The sequence below is a fragment of the Podarcis pityusensis genome (genome assembly GCF_964106645.2).
Source record: "Podarcis pityusensis genome assembly, chromosome: 2".
NCBI classification, from domain to species: domain Eukaryota; kingdom Metazoa; phylum Chordata; class Lepidosauria; order Squamata; family Lacertidae; genus Podarcis; species Podarcis pityusensis.
In genome coordinates this window covers 35331762-35352306 of record NC_138029.1, presented here as the reverse complement: position 1 = coordinate 35352306, position 20545 = coordinate 35331762, and the positions used below count along the sequence as shown (strand labels likewise).

General features: G+C 42.6%; 3 protein-coding genes across 8 annotated transcripts in view; 1 reads left to right on the top strand and 2 right to left on the bottom strand.

Annotated features, from left to right (window-relative positions):
• The window catches only part of MYO15B (myosin XVB), an 88596-nt gene extending 85963 nt beyond the window's left edge, over window positions 1-2633 (bottom strand). The window contains exons 1-4 of the mRNA XM_080993569.1: window positions 2347-2633; window positions 867-1186; window positions 712-773; window positions 425-488 (exon numbers count right to left, since the gene is read on the bottom strand). Of these exons, the coding sequence (XP_080849695.1) occupies window positions 425-488; window positions 712-773; window positions 867-1186; window positions 2347-2626 (726 nt within the window). The 5' untranslated portion in view covers window positions 2627-2633. The remainder of the gene's footprint in view (window positions 1-424; window positions 489-711; window positions 774-866; window positions 1187-2346) is intronic.
• A 6878-nt stretch (window positions 2634-9511) lies between these two features.
• LOC308470584 (uncharacterized protein) lies at window positions 9512-17212 on the top strand. 4 transcript variants are annotated; one of them, XM_080994038.1, is made up of 2 exons: window positions 9512-9618; window positions 16212-17212. In XM_080994038.1, the coding sequence occupies exon 2, from the start codon at window positions 16220-16222 to the stop codon at window positions 17075-17077; it is 858 nt and encodes a 285-aa protein (XP_080850164.1). In that variant the 5' UTR covers window positions 9512-9618; window positions 16212-16219; the 3' UTR covers window positions 17078-17212. The 4 variants fall into 4 exon arrangements, with proteins under 4 accessions (XP_080850164.1, XP_080850166.1, XP_080850165.1 ...); XM_080994040.1 differs by lacking the exon at window positions 9512-9618 and adding an exon at window positions 13772-14025; XM_080994039.1 differs by lacking the exon at window positions 9512-9618 and adding an exon at window positions 15450-16059.
• Window positions 17213-18021: 809 nt separating this feature from the next.
• Window positions 18022-20545, bottom strand: part of LLGL2 (LLGL scribble cell polarity complex component 2) — a 68146-nt gene continuing 65622 nt past the window's right edge. For 2 of the 3 annotated variants that reach the window (XM_080993633.1, XM_080993635.1), the window contains exons 25-26: window positions 19956-20017; window positions 18022-18773 (exon numbers count right to left, since the gene is read on the bottom strand). In XM_080993633.1, the coding sequence (XP_080849759.1) occupies window positions 18766-18773; window positions 19956-20017 (70 nt within the window). In that variant the 3' untranslated portion in view covers window positions 18022-18765. The remainder of the gene's footprint in view (window positions 18774-19955; window positions 20018-20545) is intronic. The other variant, XM_080993634.1, reaches the window with a different exon arrangement.

Sequence of the window (20545 nt, the reverse complement as noted above, 5' to 3'; positions counted from 1 at the left end):
AAACAGCTCATAGTTCTTGCTTTATCAAGCGAGGCTCACTCCCGCCTGCCTGCCAGCTCTTCTTGCAATTATGAAGGGTTGTTTGAAAGCCCCATGGTTTGGTTTGCAACCATTAAGGCTTCAACGGGAAGCATTCCCTGGTCTTACTACGATGTCAGGTGAGAGACAGGTAGCCAGCTATGCCCACCTGCCTAGGTTGGCCCACCAGCAGAGGGAGAGATAAAGACGTGGCTCTCTGGCTGAAAAATGTTCCCAACCCCTGTTCTACACTAAGAAAATGGCACTGTTATTCAGTCACAAGGGGTTCCATTGCGGATTCTTCCCCATGTGGGAAATCAGTGTCTCCCATTCTCAACATTCTTACACACATGCACTTACTCCTTATGACAATCAATTACAGAGATTAAGAAAGTAATATCCATACATAAATAAAGTTGCGATGGAATCTCTTTTTCAGGCACAGCAGCACAGAGCTTTCGCTGACTTCCCTGGGTGGGGGGAAGAAATATTATATTTGAGGATTTTGATTTGATAGCATACCTATTTTTCTACCCCAAAAAACAAAATCCAGCAGTTAATTTGAAGAAATGTTTACTACTGATGTCGGAAGTAAATCAATACATAACTACACTCTGAATCCTGGATCGGACCCTGATGATCCTGGGTTTCCTCATACACTTCTATCAGAAAAACGCCTTGTACCATACTTACTCCAACCTGGAAAGGTCCTCCACTTTTTCAAATTCCATGTAGCAATCCTCATCTCTGTACATCTGGAAGGTATATGACAATGGCATTTCAAAGAGATACATAACATCAATTCAGCCACATCCCACACAATGATCTCTAGCACAGAATGCACCAACCTGCTTTTGCATCATGTCCATCTCAAGAACATCTTCAGTGACATCTTCTGCCTCCCACCTTCCCTGCAATGCTTTTTTTGACCTAGAAGACTTGGCCAGATCCTGCTCTTTATATAAAGTCCACTTGCTTAAGTTCTCAATGGTGAACCGTGGGAGCAGCGTTTCAGAATTCAGCCAAGCGGTAGGGTCACATGTAAAAGGCTGATGCTGAGTCCAGTGCACTTGATCCACTGTTTCTGGCGTGCTCCTCTGGGTGAGGTCTGCCTTGTCATCTTCCCCCAAGCTGGAAGGTACAGAGTCTTGTAACACTCTTCCTTCAACTTAGAAGAAAAGAGAGCAGGTTACATGTTACATCAACTGTTTCTAGTTGTATTTGAAGGTATCCAAGTTTGAAGTTTGCAAATGAACGCTTCACTCTTATCCAAGGAACCCGATCTTGCTTTCCTCTTGGATCAAAGGCACATCATTAGAGGAACATCACAGTAATAATAATAACTTTAATAACTTTATTATTTATACCCCGCCCATCCGGCTGGGTTTCCCCAGCCACTCTGGGCAGCTCCCAACAGAACACTAAAAACAGAATAAAACTTCAAATATTAAAAACTTCACTAATGTATACTAATGAAAACCAAAACACTGTTTTGACCCACCATTCCCCCTCAAGAATTTCAGCTCAGCTCAACAGAAAAAGCCTACTGGATGGGATTTCAAAATGGCAGCATGGCAAAGAGCAATGTTTGTCTCCTGAGGTAGTGTGGTAACAGCTCTTACCTCAGCTATAGTTAAAAGAAAAAACAGAAGAACATTCAAAATCATTATTACAAATGCCCAAAGGATTTCTCCCCCTTTTTTCATTGTCTGGTTTTATGAAATGAGAGAAGGCGGGGGGGGATATATAGCGTAAGGCTGAGTAAGGGAGAGCTAATGGCTTACAAACTGAAGTTATAGAATAGACATGGCCATTGACTGGAAAGAGGCACTGCAGGAAAGCTGAGAGGAAGGTACATGGAGGACTATATTTGGGGGGAAATGGAGCATAATTAAAGACCTGCCTTTTTCCTTTTCTTAAGAGTCTTTATTATTTGGCATAAGCAACTTAATAGCTTTTTTGGTGCTGTGGTCTAAACCACTGAGCCTAGGGCTTGCCAATCAGAAGGTCGGCAGTTTGAATCCCCATGATGGGGTGAGCTCCCGTTGCTTGGTCCCTGCTCTTGCCAACCTAGCAGTTCGAAAGCATATTAAAGTGCATGTAGATAAATAGGTACCACTCCGGTGGGAAGCTAAACGGCATTTCCGTGCGCTGCTCTGGTTTGCCAGAAGCGGTTTAGTCATGCTGGCCACATGACCCGGAAGCTGTATGCCGGCTCCCTCGGCCAATAAAGCAAGATGAGCGCCGCAACCCCAGAGTCGTCCATGACTGGACCCAACAGTCAGAGGTCCCTTTACCTTACTTTAGGATTAGCTTGATTTTACATACCTGGTATAGATACATCAGCTTGAGGACTGCAAGGAAGCACTTGACTATTCCTTTGGCCATTTGGCTTAGAATATTCATGTTGCAATTTAGCATCTGGCTGGACAGATATTATTGTTTTCCTGCTTGGTTGATCACATGACTGCAGCTGTGGTCCACTACAGTCAACTTCAAGAGAAGCGTTTTTGGACTTCACCAACTGATGAACCCTGGGGAACACAATGGCAAACTTGGCATCCGTGATACTGCTTTTCTCTTCCTCGGTTTGTCCACTGAGATTCATCAGCAAAGGTTTTAAGTTGTCTTCATTACAGGGGAAATTCCTTGAAGACCTTGCCCCTTCTTCCAGTTCTTTGTTTACAACTGTATCTTCATCTCCGGTTTGATCACATTCTAACAAGGAACAGGAAGACCCTTTTTTACACAAGTGTTTCTTCATTTGCTCCCCTGTTGAGTCATGGAAAGGCCTGCCACATCTCTTGGCCAGCCCAACAGTGCCAACAATCCGGATGGCCATTCTTCTCCTGAATCCAAATGATTTGTTGCTCCTCTTCTTCTTGCCAAACTTCTTGAAGAGCCATCCAGAGAGGCCAACTGCACGTGCCACACGTAAGAAGCGCTCTTTCAGGCTTGCTTTCTTGGGAGGCTTATGGCTAAGCCAATGGGTCACTTTCTTAAACGCTGAAAGGGTTTGTAGAGATTTGGATCTCGTTTGCTTAGAAGAGATTGTGCCTTTTCCGGCAGCATCTTCAACTGTTTGTTCCTCCACTAGCTCCTCTTCCTCTCTTGTCTCCAGGACCTGATTTGAAGCCATTTTGACATTTCCAGTTACTTTTCCAATTTTCTTTTTCTTCTCAACAGAAAGCTTTCTAGTGTTAACGTTTGAGCTTGAAGCAGTAGAGAGACTTGATTCTTTAATCTCTTTGGCTCTAGAAACCATTTTGTCATTTCTTTTGGTACTCTTTTTCGGATGAATGCTTCCAGCTTTCTTCAAATCAGAGCCAATTTCTGCTGCCTTAGGACAACTGCCACTTGTCAATAGTTTGGCTTTAGCATCCTTATGCCTGCTTTTTAGGCTTAGCAGAATTTGGGATTGTGAAGTCAGATGGCTATATCTCTTTTCGAGCAAGGCCACTGCATCTACTCTTGAACTTGCATCTCGGCTTGTTTGCTCTTCTAAATGCATGCCTTGTTTGGATGGATCAGTCTTACCACAATATTCACTTTTGTGCTTTATTAGTTGTAGTGAGGAGGTGGTTGTTTTGTCACTGACACTCAAGTTCTCTTCCGTCTGGTGGTTCTCTTGAGGATTTTTGTTTGAGCCAAACTTGAGGAGCTTTGATCTTTTCTTGTTTCTACTTTTTCTTTTTGCAAAGCTGCTCGTCTCACTTTCCTCCTCTTCACTTCCAGGTATACTCTGCTCATAGTCGGAGGCTTCTTTGCCACCCCCCTTTTCCGAAAGATTTTCATGCTCCCCATCATTGCTCTCTTCCTCTGTAGGGCTACTACTGCAATTGTCTGAGTTACCACTTTGCTCATCATTATCACTTGCTGTAACTTTTCTTGCCACATATCTTTTATCACTCCCTTTTATTTTTTCATCTATCTCAAAGTGACTCTCTTCATTCTCAGCCTCTTGTCTTGCTGCTATGATCTCTGACTTTCCTTCACTTTCACTGGCTGTTTCCTGAAGTTCTTGACAGTCACTAGTTTTGCCTGCAGGTTGATCTTCCCCAATAGCGGGTAACACTTTCTTAGAACAGAGCTCTTCATCTTCATCTTCCAAAGAGTTGTGTCTACGCTCTCTGACTTTGAACTTGTCCTTTCCAGTCTCTTTATCTCCCATTCTTTGGTTCAAACTGTATTTATCTTGGGAGTTTGAAGATGATGATGATGATGAACCTTCTGAATCCACGGGATTTGCTTTGGAAAGTATTCTAGCTGACTTTCCAGTATGTGTCTTCTTGTGCCCTCCACTTTTTTCTCTGGTAGTCTTACCACTAGCCTTATAGCGAGGCTTCCTCTTACATTGTTCCTTGCTTTCAGTATGACTTCTCTGGTATGACTCTTGCTTCTTCCAAGGGGAACCTTGTTCATTTTCTATTGTGAGGGACTCAGTATCAGCGATATTCTTTCTCTTGCTTGGTTGCTTCTTACGTTTCCTTTTCAAATTGTGTTTCTCATTGTCTTCAGCGTCCTTTGATTCAGCGCTTTTCGCGCTGGCATTGTGCCATTGTCCTGAAATCTGATCTTCTTGCCTCACAACCCTTCTTTCGTTCTTCTCTCCCTTGCACATTAACTGCTCATGTCTTCTATCAGAATGACATTCTCTGACCTTGGAACTTCTCTTCTCTTTTCCTTCTTTCTTGAAGCTACTCTTCCTTCCTTCCTTCAGCCTTCTCACCTCTCCCTTGCCCTTTGCTGGGCCCTGCACGGAGACAACAGGAACCCCATCCTCATCAGAGGATGAATCTTCAGAATTAGTTCTCTCATTGCTCTTTCTTTTCTTCAGCCTTCTGTCCTGGTTCTTTGATTCGTCAACATGCTTTTTATTTTTTCGAGAAACATGTGTTGTTATTCCCTGGCTGCCATGCTCAGCTTTCTGTTCTCTGGATGTTTTGCGTTCTGCTTTAGACCGAGAAGGTGCCATTCTTCCTATATACATAAGCACATCATCAATTAAGAGGAAAGAGGTCATATTCTATGTGCAATGAATGTGCAAGTACCGTATTTTTCGCTCTATAACATGCACCAGGCCATAACACGCACGTAGTTTTTAGAGGAGGAAAACAAGAAAAAAAATATTCTAAATGAAATAGTGGATATATGATTTTTGTGGTTCATGCTGTGGCCACAGACATGTGATCTGACAGTGAGTTTGGAGTAGCCCAATGCAAAAATCCTGAGGATCCATGTGGATCCATGCTTTGTAACCACGGAGGAGGGAAGGAAGGGGAACCATGGATCCTCTGCTCACGACTGCAGCAGATCCCCCCCGCCACCCGCAGGCATTCGCTCCATAACACGCACAGACATTTCCCCTTACTTTCTAGGAGGAAAAAAGTGAGTGTTATGGTGCAAAAAATACGGTAATTTTTTTTAAATCCACAAATCACCTGCAGAAGGGGGGGCCGATTTCTTATTATCTGGATTTTTTATTCTCTATTCTCCAATGGTCTAAGACCTGAAACTGTATTTTGACACACCCCTTTGCTGATGTGGGCAGCTTGATAGCAAAACTGATGTCACATAGCAGTAAGGGCACCACAATTATGGAACTGCTCAGACATGTCTATGGCATCACAAACAAAACTGACATGGAAATGTTACACTGAAGTATGGAACTTCTCTCACACATGCACAGTGGTACCTTGGTTCCCAAACGCCTTGGTACTCAAACAACTTGGAACCCAAACACTGCAAACCCAGGAGTAAGTGTTCCGGTTTGCGAACTTTTGTCAGAAGCTGAATGTGCTCCGTTTTGAGTGCTATGCTTCTGATCTGAGTGCCATGCTTCTGTTTTGAGTGTTACGCTGTCTGTTTTTGCTATTTATTTTGCGTTTCTGCGGCTCTTTTTTTGTTTTTGTGACTGTGTGGAACCCAGTTCAGCTACTGATTGATTGATTGTGTGACTGCAGTACATTGTTTATCGCTTTCATTTTATGGATCAATGGTCTCGTTAGATAGCAAAATTCATGTTAAGTTGCTGTTTTAGGGGATGTTTTTAAAAATCTGGATCGGATTAATCCATTTTGGTTTTGGAACGCTTTGGTTTTGGAACAGAATTCCAGAACGGATTAAGTTTGAGAGCCAAGGTACCACTATATTTCCCTTCCATGTGAAGCTGCATACAAAACTTTTGCCATTCCTTGTTTGGGGTGGGGGGGGGCTTTCACTCCAAATACTTCAACTTACCTTGAACTCCATGGGGGATGGATAATCAGGCTGCAAATGTGGTAAAATTGGAGATGGCTAAGCTGTGGCCCTCTTGATGTTGTTGGACTCCACCTCAGATCAGTCCCAGCCAGCATGGCCAATGTTTATGGATGGTGAGAGTTGTAGTCTAACATCTGGAAGGCCACAGCTTAGCCACCTCTGATTTACCACATTTACAGCCTGATTATCCACCCCTGTAATAAGTAAATAAGAAAGACAAAACTTTGCACACCTCTGCTCAGCCCACATTGAGAAAACTGTGATGGCATCCAAAAACGCAGTTTCTGTTCTTGTTAAATAAGGCATACAATACAAATTGGGCACATAAACTCCACCATGTGCCTTAATTTATATACCATGCATTGTGGGATATATTTACATCACTGTGCAAATATATTTCAAACAATTAAGGGAATTTGAGACTCAGTTGGTTTGGCTGATACAGAAAAATAGACCTCTATACTCCCATAGCTTTGAAATTAGTATTTAGACACAAATTTCCAGTAGACCATTGTCAACTACTTCTCATGTGGTTTCAGTGTTTTCCACAAATCACTGTTAGTTTGGGAAGCAGAAAATGTCTATGAAGATAAGAGGAATACTGGAAAGTACTATTTGTGTTCCAAACTCATTGAAGCACTATTGTGCACTCAGCATAACAAAACGTAAGATTCTGTTCCAGCATGCCAGATATGAGGAAGCCTATTAAGGATTGTTAGGAATAGAAGATTTTATATCAGAAAACGTTTAATGGATAGAATTTATACTGATTTATTATTTATAGAGTAATTTGTTTCATTTCACCCTTTTTATGTGGAAAAGGCAGTGGCCTCAAGAATTATCTGTAGGAAAAATTAAATTAAGAAACAAAAAAAGAGAAGGAACATGAGCTCCAAAGAAAACAGGACTGAAATACGTTGGCTTTTGAGTCCAATGAAAATTTTCACTTGTTGTATGAGTGAAATTCTGCAATATAACATGTTACCTACACTGAATACTAAGGCTTTAATCTTGTCTGAATGAGTGCAGTGCAAATCTTCTAAAAACACTTGCCTATGTTAATCTTATGTTAATGTAACTTGGTCCAATAAAATACATTATTTTGTTTTGCATCCTTTACAGCAATTATGTGAGCTCTGAATATAAAGCAGTTTTCAATATTTTAGAGGCGCCACTTTAAGAATACTTTTTCAAGTTTCCATTTCGAAGTCAGCCAGTTTGTTTACATTTTCAGTTTAGTCTAAATGTCCTTATCCAACTTACCAGTCTCCTCCCTCTCAATTCCAACAATGGGATTAGCAGTGATGAGATCAGAAGTCAGCGTTCTGTGCAGCCTAATGCTCTAATAAGAGTGTTCCTTTCTTCTTCAACAGCCTGTAGAAGCCCTTCTTGATATTTCCAGTACATCCACTTTAATAGCAAACTTAGGTTCAGCCAGGATACCTATGCCGTGAGGGAACAGGGAGTATGAAGGAAAGATGGCATCAATAATTCAAGATTCCCAATGGCATGGCCGAACTTTTCAACCAATGATGGCAGCAGATGGTTAGCAGTGGCACTGGGAAAACCAAGACAACGGTCTTTGCCCGAGTAAAGCATATGCTAGGGTCAGACACAATAGCAAAACATGAAGCTCTGAAAGACACATGTATTACTTACTGGGACTGAAGTGTAAATCAGTGTAACTACAATACAAGCTTGTAGATTGCAGATAAAGTGAAATCCTCAGAAAAGCAGGAGACAGAAGAAAGGAAGGCTAGAAAGCAAAATAATAATAATAATTATGTGATCCATTACTATTGCAAACAAGGGCCATTCAAATGGATAAAAAGATCCAATCAGAGTGAGTCCAGCTGGTAATTAATTAGCAAAAGAACCTGAAGCACTTGTGGAGGTAAAAATTCAATCATTTTCTTTCTGTTCAGTCTGATAGTGTCAAATTTACATATGAATTCCAAGCTAACACCATCAGTCTGGGGCATTGTTTTTTAAAGTTGTCAGTTGAAGTATAGGGACCTTAATGCATTTTTTAAAAATAGAGAAATGTTTTTGTTTCAGCTGTTACTGCTGTATTGGGCATTCCAGATTAGGGTGAGGGAAGCTTCAACAATTTTACCAGTAGCATAAAAACAAATAATTTAGCAGCGCTATAAATACAACAAATTTATTATGGCATAAACTTTTATGGACACTAGACTATGGCATGGCAAACGTGCGAGTCCTTAAAGATACCATAAAGCTTTTTGCTGGTTTTGCTGCAAGAGATTAGCATGGCTTTCTCTCTGGAAATCAATAGGAAGATGTGAACACTGGTCCCCAAAATTAAAATATTGTATCCCTGCTAAATAGATGATAGTCTTACTGCCTAGGTAGGGGGCATACTTGCACTACAGGAGATATTACTCCCCTTGTTTATGCTTAAAGCAACAGTATAAAAAAAAATGTTGTGCATTGTAGTCTTTCTTCATATTATACAATGGGAGCATTTGTATAATACAAATAGTTAACTGGCTGAGAAAATATTACAAAGTAGACCAATTGCTTGCTGTGGAAGCAGGCCTTGTTGTTTCAGGCCCTACCAGGAAGCATAGGACTCTTCTCTCTCCTCATGTTTGCTTACCAAGGGGATCCTGAATCCTGCACAGACTTTCAGTGACATTTTATTTAGTCTGGTTTATGAACAGGACAGATAGCTAAATCCTGAGTGGAAAAGCAAATTGAAAACATAATGTTGCTCTTTCCCTCTTGGCCTTTCCATTTGGAAAACTGAAAAGATTCAATAGAGTAGAAAGTTCTGTTCCTTGGGGCAAAGTTTTCTCCTCAAACAGGTATGATTCTGTTTCTTGGTACTAGAATATTCCAGATAGTGGCCCCTTTTTAGAGGTAACCATGCCATGCCTGTGTCCAGTAAGTAAAGTTCATAGGGCCAAGTTGTCAAGCCCATCAGCCTTTCTTAACATACATCCTACTTTGGTCTTTTTGTCAGGAGCTAGCTCCTTTCTCAAAATAACTTGCCTACTTGCTAGGGGGAGGGAAAAGGGGTAAATAGGAAATAACCTTAGGCGGAGCTAATTTTTGTTTTTAAAAAAGGACAAGCAGGATAGCCACCACCCCTCCCCAAAACCATCATTAGGGTCATTAAGATAAGGCTTCCATACGCAGGAACTACTTTACGCATGTTGGGTGGGGCCTGCCCAACAAGGTTCCTTAGCCAACCTCCGTTTAGAGGGAATCTTTAAAAGAGAAAGAAAAAAGCAAGATTGCCACTTGCATTTTACCTGCCGTCCCTTTCCAGTCAGGAGAGGTGGGATCACACAACGGGTAGCTGGAAAGAAACAGGTTAGTTCACCATCTCCTTTGTTTGTTTGTTTGTTTGTGTTTGTTTGTTTGCATGTCCCGCTATATTTAAAGCTAATTCGTCCGAAATAATAAATCCCCCTCCTTCCTTTTCCCGTAGGCCAAATTATTGATGTGGCCCGGCGGTATATATTTTTTCCAAATCCCATCCCTTTTCGATTTGAAGGGGTGTGTGCACTTTGAAGGGGCAGCTGGCATGTGAAGGTTGCAGTTATGTACTCCATTACCTGGGAGTAACAAGCCCCATTGAACTCAGCGGGCCTTGGCTTCCTCTCCACCACCCGAGTCATCTTCATCTGGAACCGAATCAGGAAATATTACCTTGCACACCGTTTTACGCATTCATTAGAAGTGGGGTTGGCGGCGGGAGTGCCTTAGTTAAAGACATCGCCTTACTGAGGTTTACAAGCACTAAAATTCGAAGTTGTGCAGGATCTGGCTGCGGCAATCGCTGCTGTCCAGCAAGATTTGTCATCCGTGTTAGACTGGTGGGCGCAGGAAGGGGCAGAAGAGGGAGACCCAAGGCGTCGCCTTTTAGCAAAGCACCCCCTTGAAGAGGAGCTTCTCTATAGGGGAGACAGTGGAGAGTAGGCGTAGGGCTTTTTGTCCACCTCGTCCGACCAAGGAAAACACGCAGAACACATACAATCCTCCCCGACATGTTGCGATTCTCCATCTTTTGAGGATCTCCTGAAAGAGCCATGCTTTATTATGGTTTTTAAATGCGTTGGAAGCCGCCCAGAGTGGCTGGAACAACATAATCAGATGGGAGGGAGGGTAATAAAAAATAAATTAATAAGAATAATACAGCTAAACGAGCAGGAACTAGAACGGCTTTATACCGCCGCCGTCATAGTAAGGGGTTGCTTTTAAAGTCGCCGCTTTTCTAACCCGTTTGGAAGTTTGGGTTTCCCCATCCACGCTGGTTGTGGTGCTGTGTAGGAAAGCTGCTTAGCAAAATTTTAGGTTGCCCCCCCCCCCCTTATCGGGGGTTTCGCGCCTCGTACGCGCCGCCTTCAGATAAGATAAAAAGATTGGCTCCGCTTCGTTGCAAACCCCTCTCGAGAGGCCTTCGGAGAGGCCTGGACTCCAGGTTCTATTTTATTCCTACCATTTAAAAATAAACAACCCAAAAAACCTAAACTAAAACACGAATGCGGTTTGCGTATTAAAAAAAACAGACGAGTTTAAACTGGGCCCAACCACGCACTGTAAAAAAAAAAAGAACTTTTCACCCATCCTAAAGCAAACGTGGCAGCATTGGTCACGAGGCCAGAATGGAGTCGGGCTTTTGCTTTCGTTTACCAAGGCTCAATATCGGTAGATATGATTAACCCTCCACCGTTTTCTCACTGGGGTGGGGTGGGGGCAAGAGTGCACACGTCGCTCCCAACCTCCATACAATTCAATCGGAGGTCTGAAGGGGGACGGGGGGTGGTGGTTTCCACAGCGCCTTCTCGCTTTCTCCAGTGCAATGCCTGGGACCCACCTGCAAAAAGAGTGCGTGGACATAAGGGGGGAAAGAGAGGGGGGGTTGAGGAGCATCTCGCTCTTCCCTGCTAATAAGATATGATAAGGGGTTTTCCAAAGAGGCCAACAGCTGTTGAAAGCTAGGTTTAACCTTGAAGCTCCTGGGATGACCCTGAGCCAGTCGCATCCCAGCAACCAAGGTTTCTCAGCTTCAGTTTTTGGAGAGAAGTATGATAAAAGGAAATCCTGGAACCTTTGCAAAACCCACGCAGCTCTAGGACTTTTTCTAACAGCGACACACAGTAGGGTCCTGGGTGTGTAAGGGCAGGTTCAAGTCGCTGTGGTTTCTTTTTACAGTTTTGGACACTCAGGCTAGGAGCAGTGCCGGATTTACGTATAAGCTAAACAAGCTATAGCTTAGGGTCCCACTCTCTTGGGGGCACCCAAAAAATTTAAAGGGAAGAAAAACTGGTTGCACATTTCCAAAATGTAAGATAAAAAATAAAATAAAACCTACATACAGCAACAGTGTTTTGTGTTGTGTAGGCTCCTATGATTAAGTAATGGGCCCCGCCTGCTAGTCTGCTCCCTAAAATATCACTGGTTTGCTCATTTCTATATATATTAACAGCTGTAAATTTTGTTAAACATATAAGATGTTTTAAATTGACTTTTAATATTGTTTTTAGTTCTGTAACCCACCCTGAGACCTTAGGATGAAGGGCAGGTGGTAAATAAGTAAATGATAAGGTTTAAGATCAGTGTTGAACAGTGTCCTAGCTAGAAAAGATTACTCAAAAGTCTGTCAGGCCCAATTTTTGGGGAGATGGGGATGGAAACAAGCTTCAGTGTATCCTCAGCAGCCCAGGAAAAGTAGAGCCCCGCCCCTAAAAGAAATAAGCAGGAAATTATTTGGAGGCGGTCTTGTTGCAAGAAATCAGCAGCCTTTCCTTGGTCCCCTTGCTTACTAGGCTCCCATCAACTAGAAGAACAATTTCCTTCCATTCATCACCATTTTCAGCAACATCTGGAGAGCCCAAAGTTCCCAATAGCTGCTCATATCTCAGTATTAGAAACTTGAGATATGAAAGCTAGGAGCTAGATGGCACCTTAAACCTAGGTTGTGGGCGCTGCAATGGAGTGTCTAGGCACACTTTTTTAATAACAAGAATACAAAGCTGAAAATGAATGAACTGCAGCTAAAATCTTATGTTCATTTTTCACATGGTCTAGTCCTCATCCAAAGACTGCAAAAAAACACACACAAAGCTATACCTCCCCTGTCCGCCCCCCTAATATTCTTATGAGGCTCCAGTCTTCAGAGAGTGGCTAGAAGTGGAGAGTCAGAAAAAGGTCCTCCTTTTCTTCCAGCAGTGTCAGTTTTAATCTGAAATCTTAGGCACAGTACTGCGTCCAGAGCTCAGAAACTGTTCGCATGAATGAAATTCACTGTCGCAAAACGCGTCTAGAGCAATGGGAGTTTCGAACGCCTCTAGAAAGAGTGCCTCTGAATATAAGCAGAGTGTTTTAATGCCTCTCAGAGTTATTAAAACCAGTTCTGTTCTCTGCCCCCTCCTTCCTTACCTCTCTGACTGGTGTTATTAGGAGTAGAGAAAGCGTTGTTTCTGTTACTTCTACCATCAAGATGCAGTGATAGAAAAGGGGGGCGGAATCCACACCATTAGTTTAAAACACATCCAATGCACATTCAAAACACATGTCTTCCCCCTTCTGTTGAATTTATGCTTGCTGTACAGTTAAAGGCACAGGAGCTTCATGGCTCAGAATGGATTTACTTCTCAGGTTCAGGCATGGCCATCCATTAGGGGTGGCATCATCACCAGATTCCCAGCTTTCATTTAAAAGAAAAAAAGAAAGGAGTATCTTTGGTAGCTCAGTCGGTAGAGCATGAGACTCTTACTCTCAGGGTTGTGGGTTCGAGTCCCATGCTGGCCAAAAGATTCCTGCATTGCAGTGCATTGGACTAAATGACCCTTGTGGTCCCTTCCAACTCTACAATCCTATGATTCTAGCATCTGTAGGACGTGAGACACCTGACAAAACGCTCAGGCACTATTCCTCCCATACAGTGGTACCTCGGGTTAAGAACTTAATTCGTTCTAGAGGTCCGTTCTTAACCTGAAACTGTTCTTAAACTGAAGCACCACTTTAGCTAATGGGGCCTCCTGCCGCCGCCGCACAATTTCTGTTCTCATCCTGAAGCAAAGTTCTTAACCCGAGGTAATATTTCTGGGTTAGCGGAGTCTGTAACCTGAAGCGTATGTAACCTGAAGTGTCTGTAACCCGAGGTACCACTGTTTTTGTGTGTGAGAAGCCTGCCTGCTCCCCCACCCACCCCCACAAAAAATCCTGGAGCTATCCACAGCTTTAGTGTAACAATGCTACTATTTAAAAAGAAAGTAGGTTCTAGTCACTTGTTTCTCAAAGGAAACCTGAGGTGGGATTATAAAATATTCATGTCCAGGGAAAGCAAACCAAACCAATTAAGCAACACAGGTTGGAAAAAGTCCTCCTTTAAATATTTCACTTGCTCTTTGTTGCCTAATTGTCAGCTGCTCTGTAAGGTTCAAGGGAGTAATCCTGTTGTTATGAGAGCCATGTCTCTCCTCTCTCTCTCTCTCTCTCTCTCACCCTCCCACCCACACAACACAGCCAAGGTCATGGGGCCGGCCATCTCAGCTGAAGTGTTGTTTTGCCTGCCGGTTAGGAGCTCATGTTGCACATTAAACTGCAATGCTCTGCTACTAGAGGAGTCATTTGCCTACAACACTTCTTCACTGATGTAATTAGAAGACACAAGCCTGGAGCGCAGCTGTTCCGAGTGGCTCGGTTGGGCTCTCTTCCGCCTCAAGAACATCCGCGCAAATAGTGTGAAAGGGGGCTGGCACAATGTCATAGGTAAATGCGCCCACTTCATAGGACAAGATTGCAGGAAATGGAAACGGGGATTGCGGTGGGTGGGGAGCGCACGGGAACTGCTTAGTCCTGAGAAGCAGAGCCAATTGAATTACTCCCAAACGGATAGGATTACGACTGCCATGGCCAAATCTAACAAAAGCACAATGCAAAGGTATCAAATCAGATCCTCTTCAGCCTGGGGCCTAATGTAACCTGGCACACAGACAAGGGGATGCGACAAGCAGCGGAGATATTTAATGCTTATTCTAGCACTAAACGCTGCAGCTTCCCATGGCAATGTGGGAGGACATCTTATCCAAAAGGAGTTTGGAAAACTTGCAATGGCCTCTTAATTGAGTTCTTTTTGGCGGGGGGGTGGGGGCTTACCTAGTGACTGTAAACAGAAGTGGTGCATACCCGTTATTTTACGATGCTCTCTTCTGTTATGAAAGCTGTTGGCACCAGATAAAATTATGCATTCAGAAACAGTATTGCTACTGTAAACACACATTGGGCGGTGGAGGCTGGTCACTGTGGCGGAGCCTTCCCTCCTGAGAAGAATGTTAAAAAAAAAAAAATCCCTCCTCAGCTTTCCTGTCTCAGACACATTTTGTACTTTCATTTTCGTCTTCAAACATTGTTAACCTTTTACGGATAATTTTATTCTTTCTCTTTTTGTAAACTGCTTTGATTTCTCCCCCCCCCGCCCAATCATGGTGTATAAATTGTAAAAAAATAAAGTTAATTAGTTCTCTGGCTAATCAGGTCTCTGCAGCACTCAGCCACTGCTAATCCAAAAGTGTAGCTATGTTTTTAAAAAGTCCCCACGTACCACGTAACTGATACTGGGATTAAAGGGAAACTGATTTTATTTAAATCAAATTGATTTAAATCACTAGTCAGTAAGGCTTGATTAAATCATTTTTTTATAGAAAGACTCATTCTTGCTGGTATAATATTAATATTAACAACAGATGAAGGTTTCATTTTTGGAATAATAAATTTTCAGAGTAGTTTTTACAGTTATATGAACAATTACTGATTTGGTTATACTGTACTATTAGAAATACAAAGACAGGTAATTATGAAATTGTTTATATTTTGACTTTTCTGCTGTACTTTACTAAAACAATAACATAGCATATGTATCCATGTTTGTTAACTGATGTGGTTAAATGTTTTTTTTTTAAAAAAAAACAGACTGAGTTGAAGTTTAATATGAAAAACTTAAAACAAATCCTTATTTCTTGATGAATAGCCTTTGGACTATAATGTAACTTAAATGGAAAACTATCTTTAGAAAGGTGTTTCCTCCAAAAGCATTTTATTTTAAAAATCTGATTTATTTATTTTAAATCATTAATTTCTATCCACCCTGCTCAGAACGGTTTTCTTGAAAGCCACACCTCAAAACACATTCTTCATAGCTATCTAGGAAGAATGTGTGTGGTTACTAATTTGAGCAGCTTGTTTTCAAATTAATATTTGTTGAGAGCAATGGTGGACAGTGTGTGTCTTTGTAATATCTATTTTCCACTTATTTTTGTGAATGGGTAAGAGGACTGGAAGGAGAAATGGTGGGTGTCTTCTGTGTGTGTTTTGCAACTTTTAACACTTGTGTGTTACTGGAACTGTAGGATTTGTGATAAGTATGAGGGTTTTGCATTGCTGTAAGTCAATTATCGGTTTAGTTAGGTCCTAAGTATTTGTACAACTACAATGCGTAAGTATCCACAGAATCTTTGCAAAGGCAAGATGGGGAGAAAACCAGAACAACTGGTCATGCCCCTGTGACCTCACTGGCCACACCTCCATGACTCCAGCCACCACTAACACTCAGTAGTCAAGACTTGCCAGCTGCAGCTTTGGCAAGTGGTCAGGTCACATATATAGTACACCGTGGGTTTGTGAACAGTTGTGAGCAACTGTCCAAGTTACTGACATCAGAGTGCTTATGACATCGGGAAGCCTGATCCCTCTTGTCCCAACTGCTATTGCTGTGATGGCTTAGGCCAAGAAGCTTGTTTGAGACTGGTGAGATCTAGAATGCGTGTGGTTGCCTGGCAACGCTACAGCTATTCCTTGCAGGTCAATTCGAGACTCCATTTTATCACCCCTTATTAAATTGCACGTCAGAAAGTTCTTTCACTTATTTTTTTCCCCCGTCTCGCTCTTTGAAATCACAGATCCTTACATGGAAACGGGAGCCATTCCAGGGGAGGAAGCCGTGTGCCCAAGTGATGTAGGAGGGCCCAGATCCAGCCGGGAGAAGTTTCTTCAAGCGTGGTATGAAAAACGGAAACCCCAGACACACCCCACCGTGTCGTCTCAAGTGTCAGGGTGTGGGTCACCAGCTTGTGCTCCAAGCCAGGAGAATTGGACAAGGGACACATCCTTGTCACATGCCTTTTTCTACCTGATGGTGGTGCCTCCCCCTCAGGCGCAATTGTACGCAAGTAGCCGGATGACGGCACAGTGCCCCCGCCAAAGAGACTTGCATCATGTGGCCCAAGAACTGGAGCCGGAAGCAAATCCCGAAGAGGAATTCCTGCAGATCTGCGCTTCAGATTTGCTGCTCAAGTCTGCAGAGAGGAAGAGGCCACGGCTGCTGCCGCCAAACCGTAAGATGCACGTGGAGGTGTTGAAGAGGCAGGACTCGCCCCCACTGCAAGAGTGCCAACGAAGTCCTGTCCCCCTGGAGTACAGCCATCTGCTCGATACCATAGAGATGACTAATCTGGCAGACCTTCCCGAGGTGGAATCCTTCTATCGAAGTTTCATTCTCGGGCAGAAACGGAAAGGATATTCCAGGAGGGATGGGCAGCTTCGCCCACAGGCGGAGTGTCGGCTACCTACCAGGGCCACAGAATCAGCTTCCTGCCAACAGGGTGCCAGGAGAACCACCAGGATGAGATGCACACAAAACCGGAAGCCGAGCCTGAAGAGGAGCGCTCCTCTGTCTGAGCTCACGGTGGCAACCAAACGGTCTGTGGACTCTTCTCAAAACGGCCACCTTCCACCAAAGAAAAGGTATACCCAAGGCTTCTTCTAGGGACACATGCTGCAATGTTGGCAGTGTACTAGGAGCAGCCGGTACACAGGGTTTTTAAATTGGGGAGGATTTTCCTTCTCCTTATATATATGTATATATATTTATATATTTTAGCATAGTCCCTAACTGAGGTATTTAATAAAATAAGTTAATTTTGTACTTTTCAAATAAACTCTTTTTAATGTTTGTATATTTACTTCCTGGTGCCTTTTCGTCATTTTCGCCTCTCTACACATACTTAAGAGCAAGTTCTTCGTGGTTCGCGCTGCTATTCCCATTTTTACAAAATGGGAACAGATAAATGATCTTCCCAAGATTTTCTTAGTCCCCTGCCTGTAGAATCTAAACCTAGCTCTAGTCTCCCTAGCAGTACTATACAGGCCCCTTCGTCAGTTTATATTTCTTCATATATGGAGGAATAATTTTTTAAAAATAAGATTCATTTGATTACAAGGCATTTTTTACCTTGCCCTGTAGCAAAGCAGCTTGTTTGTAGGTCATGTGTAAGGATAATTTTTATCATTATCACACACTTCATTCTCTGGGTGTTATACTGTGTTTTTGATTGGTGCATAGAATCAAACCTAAATTAATATGATCTGTTACCTTTGGAAGGTTAGGATACAGTTGGGATTCCACCTTTGGTCCAGTAAGCTGGACTAGATTGACAAAATTGGTAAAATCCCCTGGAAAGCAACCTAGAAAGGCATTAGGCAATTACACTGAAAGGCTGAGTGGTCTATAAACCCTTCCAGGTGAGATTTATCTGCCTTTCACAGAATGTGGGGAACTCATGGCTTATAGAACAAGTTTCATGTGACCACGGAAAGCACTACAAGCATCTAAGTGAAGAGGCTCACTTCCCGTGCTGCAGTTGCAAGGCTGTTAAACATTTCAGAGGGCGTCAAAATGAGGCAACAGAGTTTCTTGGTCAAATTAAAAAGCATGTTAAAAGTACGGGTTTATTTCACAACAGTTCAATGTAGTGTCCACACACAAATCAAGTTAAATTTGATTATTTTTTCCAGCTCTGATCAGCTACAAAAATAAGAAACTACCTGAGTCTGCAAAACTACTTAACAGTAACATGACCAAAAAAACCCAAACCCCTTGCAATTTCCTCATTTGAAGGAGAAAAAAAAAGTTACAGCAGCCACAGGAATCTAAAATGACATATATTATTTCATTCAAGATTTTTTTTAAAAAAAGAACTCTTCTAAAATATCTCTATTGAACAAACACCCAGTATGATTTTTTTAAAAAAAAATGTACAAAAAATAATCTTAGTCAGAGGTAACAGTATTTATTTTTTTAAAAAATCTCTGCACCCAAGGCAGTAATATTTATAATTTAAAACCCATCCCAGTAGAAATATTTTATTTTAAAAGAAATTGTGCAAACGATTGAAGAATTGCAAAAACATATCCAGAGGCATGAAGGGAAACAGGCCAAGGGAAGCATTCCAGCCTTAGTGCAAGGCTGGCATCTCAGAGAAAATGAGGGCTTCAGGTGAGGCACAGTGAAGAGGATGATAAGCAGGTGAGTGGCCAGGCAAGACTCAGCCCTGCAACTGAAGCCAAGGCCACGGTCAGTGGATGTCTCTTCCAGTGGACGGTGGGCCTGTAGTCAGTAGTGTTATGGCACTCTTTCCAAACGTCAGACATCACGGAGACACTGCAGGAGCACAATCATTCTGCTGGGAAGAGAAAAGGGCAGAATTATTTTACACAACCTGAAGAGGCTGTTGCTTTATTGGGCATAGGTAAAGGTAAAGGGACCCCTGACCATTAGGTCCAGTCGTGACCGACTCTGGGGTTGCGGCACTCATCTTGCTTTATTGGCCGAGGGAGCCGGCGTACAGCTTCCGGGTCATGTGGCCAGCATGACTAAGCCGCTTCTGGCAAACCAGAGCAGCGCACGGAAACAGCGTTTACCTTCCCGCCGGAGCAGTACCTATTTATCTACTTGCACATTGATGTGCTTTCGAACTGCTAGGTTGGCAGGAGCAGAGACCGAGCAACAGGAGCTCACCCTGTCACTGGGATTCGAACCGCCGACCTTCTGATCGTTAAGTCCTAGGCTCTGTGGTTTAACCCACAGTGCCACCTGCGTCCCTTTTGTTGTGCATAGTCTAATGCATATTGCACTTTTGTGAAAACGCATGGGTATGTTTTTGGTGAAGAATGTGTGTGTGTGTCCCAGCCTGGCTGGACTCAAATATATAATTGGACACAAACTAATGTTTTGAAAATGCCAGTCTCACAACAGCAAGGCATTCAGCATCCTGAAGTAACACTTTTGACGGTTGCATATAATTTCTGCAATGTCCCTATCTCCTGTTATACATCATTGGTGGGAGCTGGCAGAGGAACAGTCTACATGCCGCCCAAGTTGGGGCATCAAGTTCTGCTTTTTAAGTAATGTTGGTTTATAGAGTGAACTCTGGCCAGGTTCCCAGCTGCAGTCTACCTTTAAGGATGAAAATGGCAGAGAATGGGAGAAAAGTGAGAAGTTACTTCCTCATTTCTGTCAAGTACTTTTTTGCAGAGGTGAATTGGAATGGGAGAGACATAAAAATACTCTAGAAGGCATTGGCAGCCATCATCTCAAGAACAAAACTGCATGAAGACAGCAGAGGAGGCCAAGCACTGAGGTCAAATCTCTGTTAAACAAATTATTATTTGTGGAAGCTACTGTTTCCCATATTCAGACAAAATGAAAAACTGATCTGTTACAAACCATGAGCAGAAGCTTCAAGTTTTCTGTTCATGGTTTGTAAGACACCAGTTTTGGCATAAGGAAGCTACATAAAGATGTATTTTTATAACAAATCATACTGTTTTCTCTAAATACAGCTATAGCATATATAACCACATACCTCCTCCATTGCTTAGTCTGTGTCCTACTTGAATTCTCCTTGAGTTTTTGTCACTATAACTCCTGCAAAGACAAAATCGCCATATGGAAACTGTGACAGACAACTTGTACCATTCTGGTTCTCAACACCAAAATCTCCATATGCCTGTACATAGAGGCGCCTTCTCTCCCACTTCCATCCCCCCATCAAATCCTAAAAGTAAGTCATATGTGGCAACCTGTATTCTACTGGTTCTCCTTTTGCAAAAGAAGAATTGCCTCCCTAGTGCCTGGGAGTAAATCCATGGGACCCAATTCACCCACCCTCCTCTTCGACACCAGCTGACTTAATGTTGTTTTTAGATCTGTATCTCCTTCCTGGTCGACAAGTCCTAAAAATGAAAGACTTACGTCTGCCCTGAGCTATTCACAAGATTGGGATAGTGGGTATCTCAACTCAAGTTGGGTGAAAAGATCTTAATTAGAAAGCAAAACAACAACAACCACCCTCATATCACAATGTACAGAGAAGTACAGAATCTGTTCAGTGTTGGCAGCAGACTTAACAGGAGGTTAAATATTTGAGAATGTGAAGGAAGCCATTGAGGAACA

Bases quoted from the DNA above. Each gene is read 5' to 3' on its own strand.
- LOC308470584 (XM_080994038.1), top strand. From the start codon at position 16,220: ATGGAAACGGGAGCCATTCCAGGGGAGGAAGCCGTGTGCCCAAGTGAT.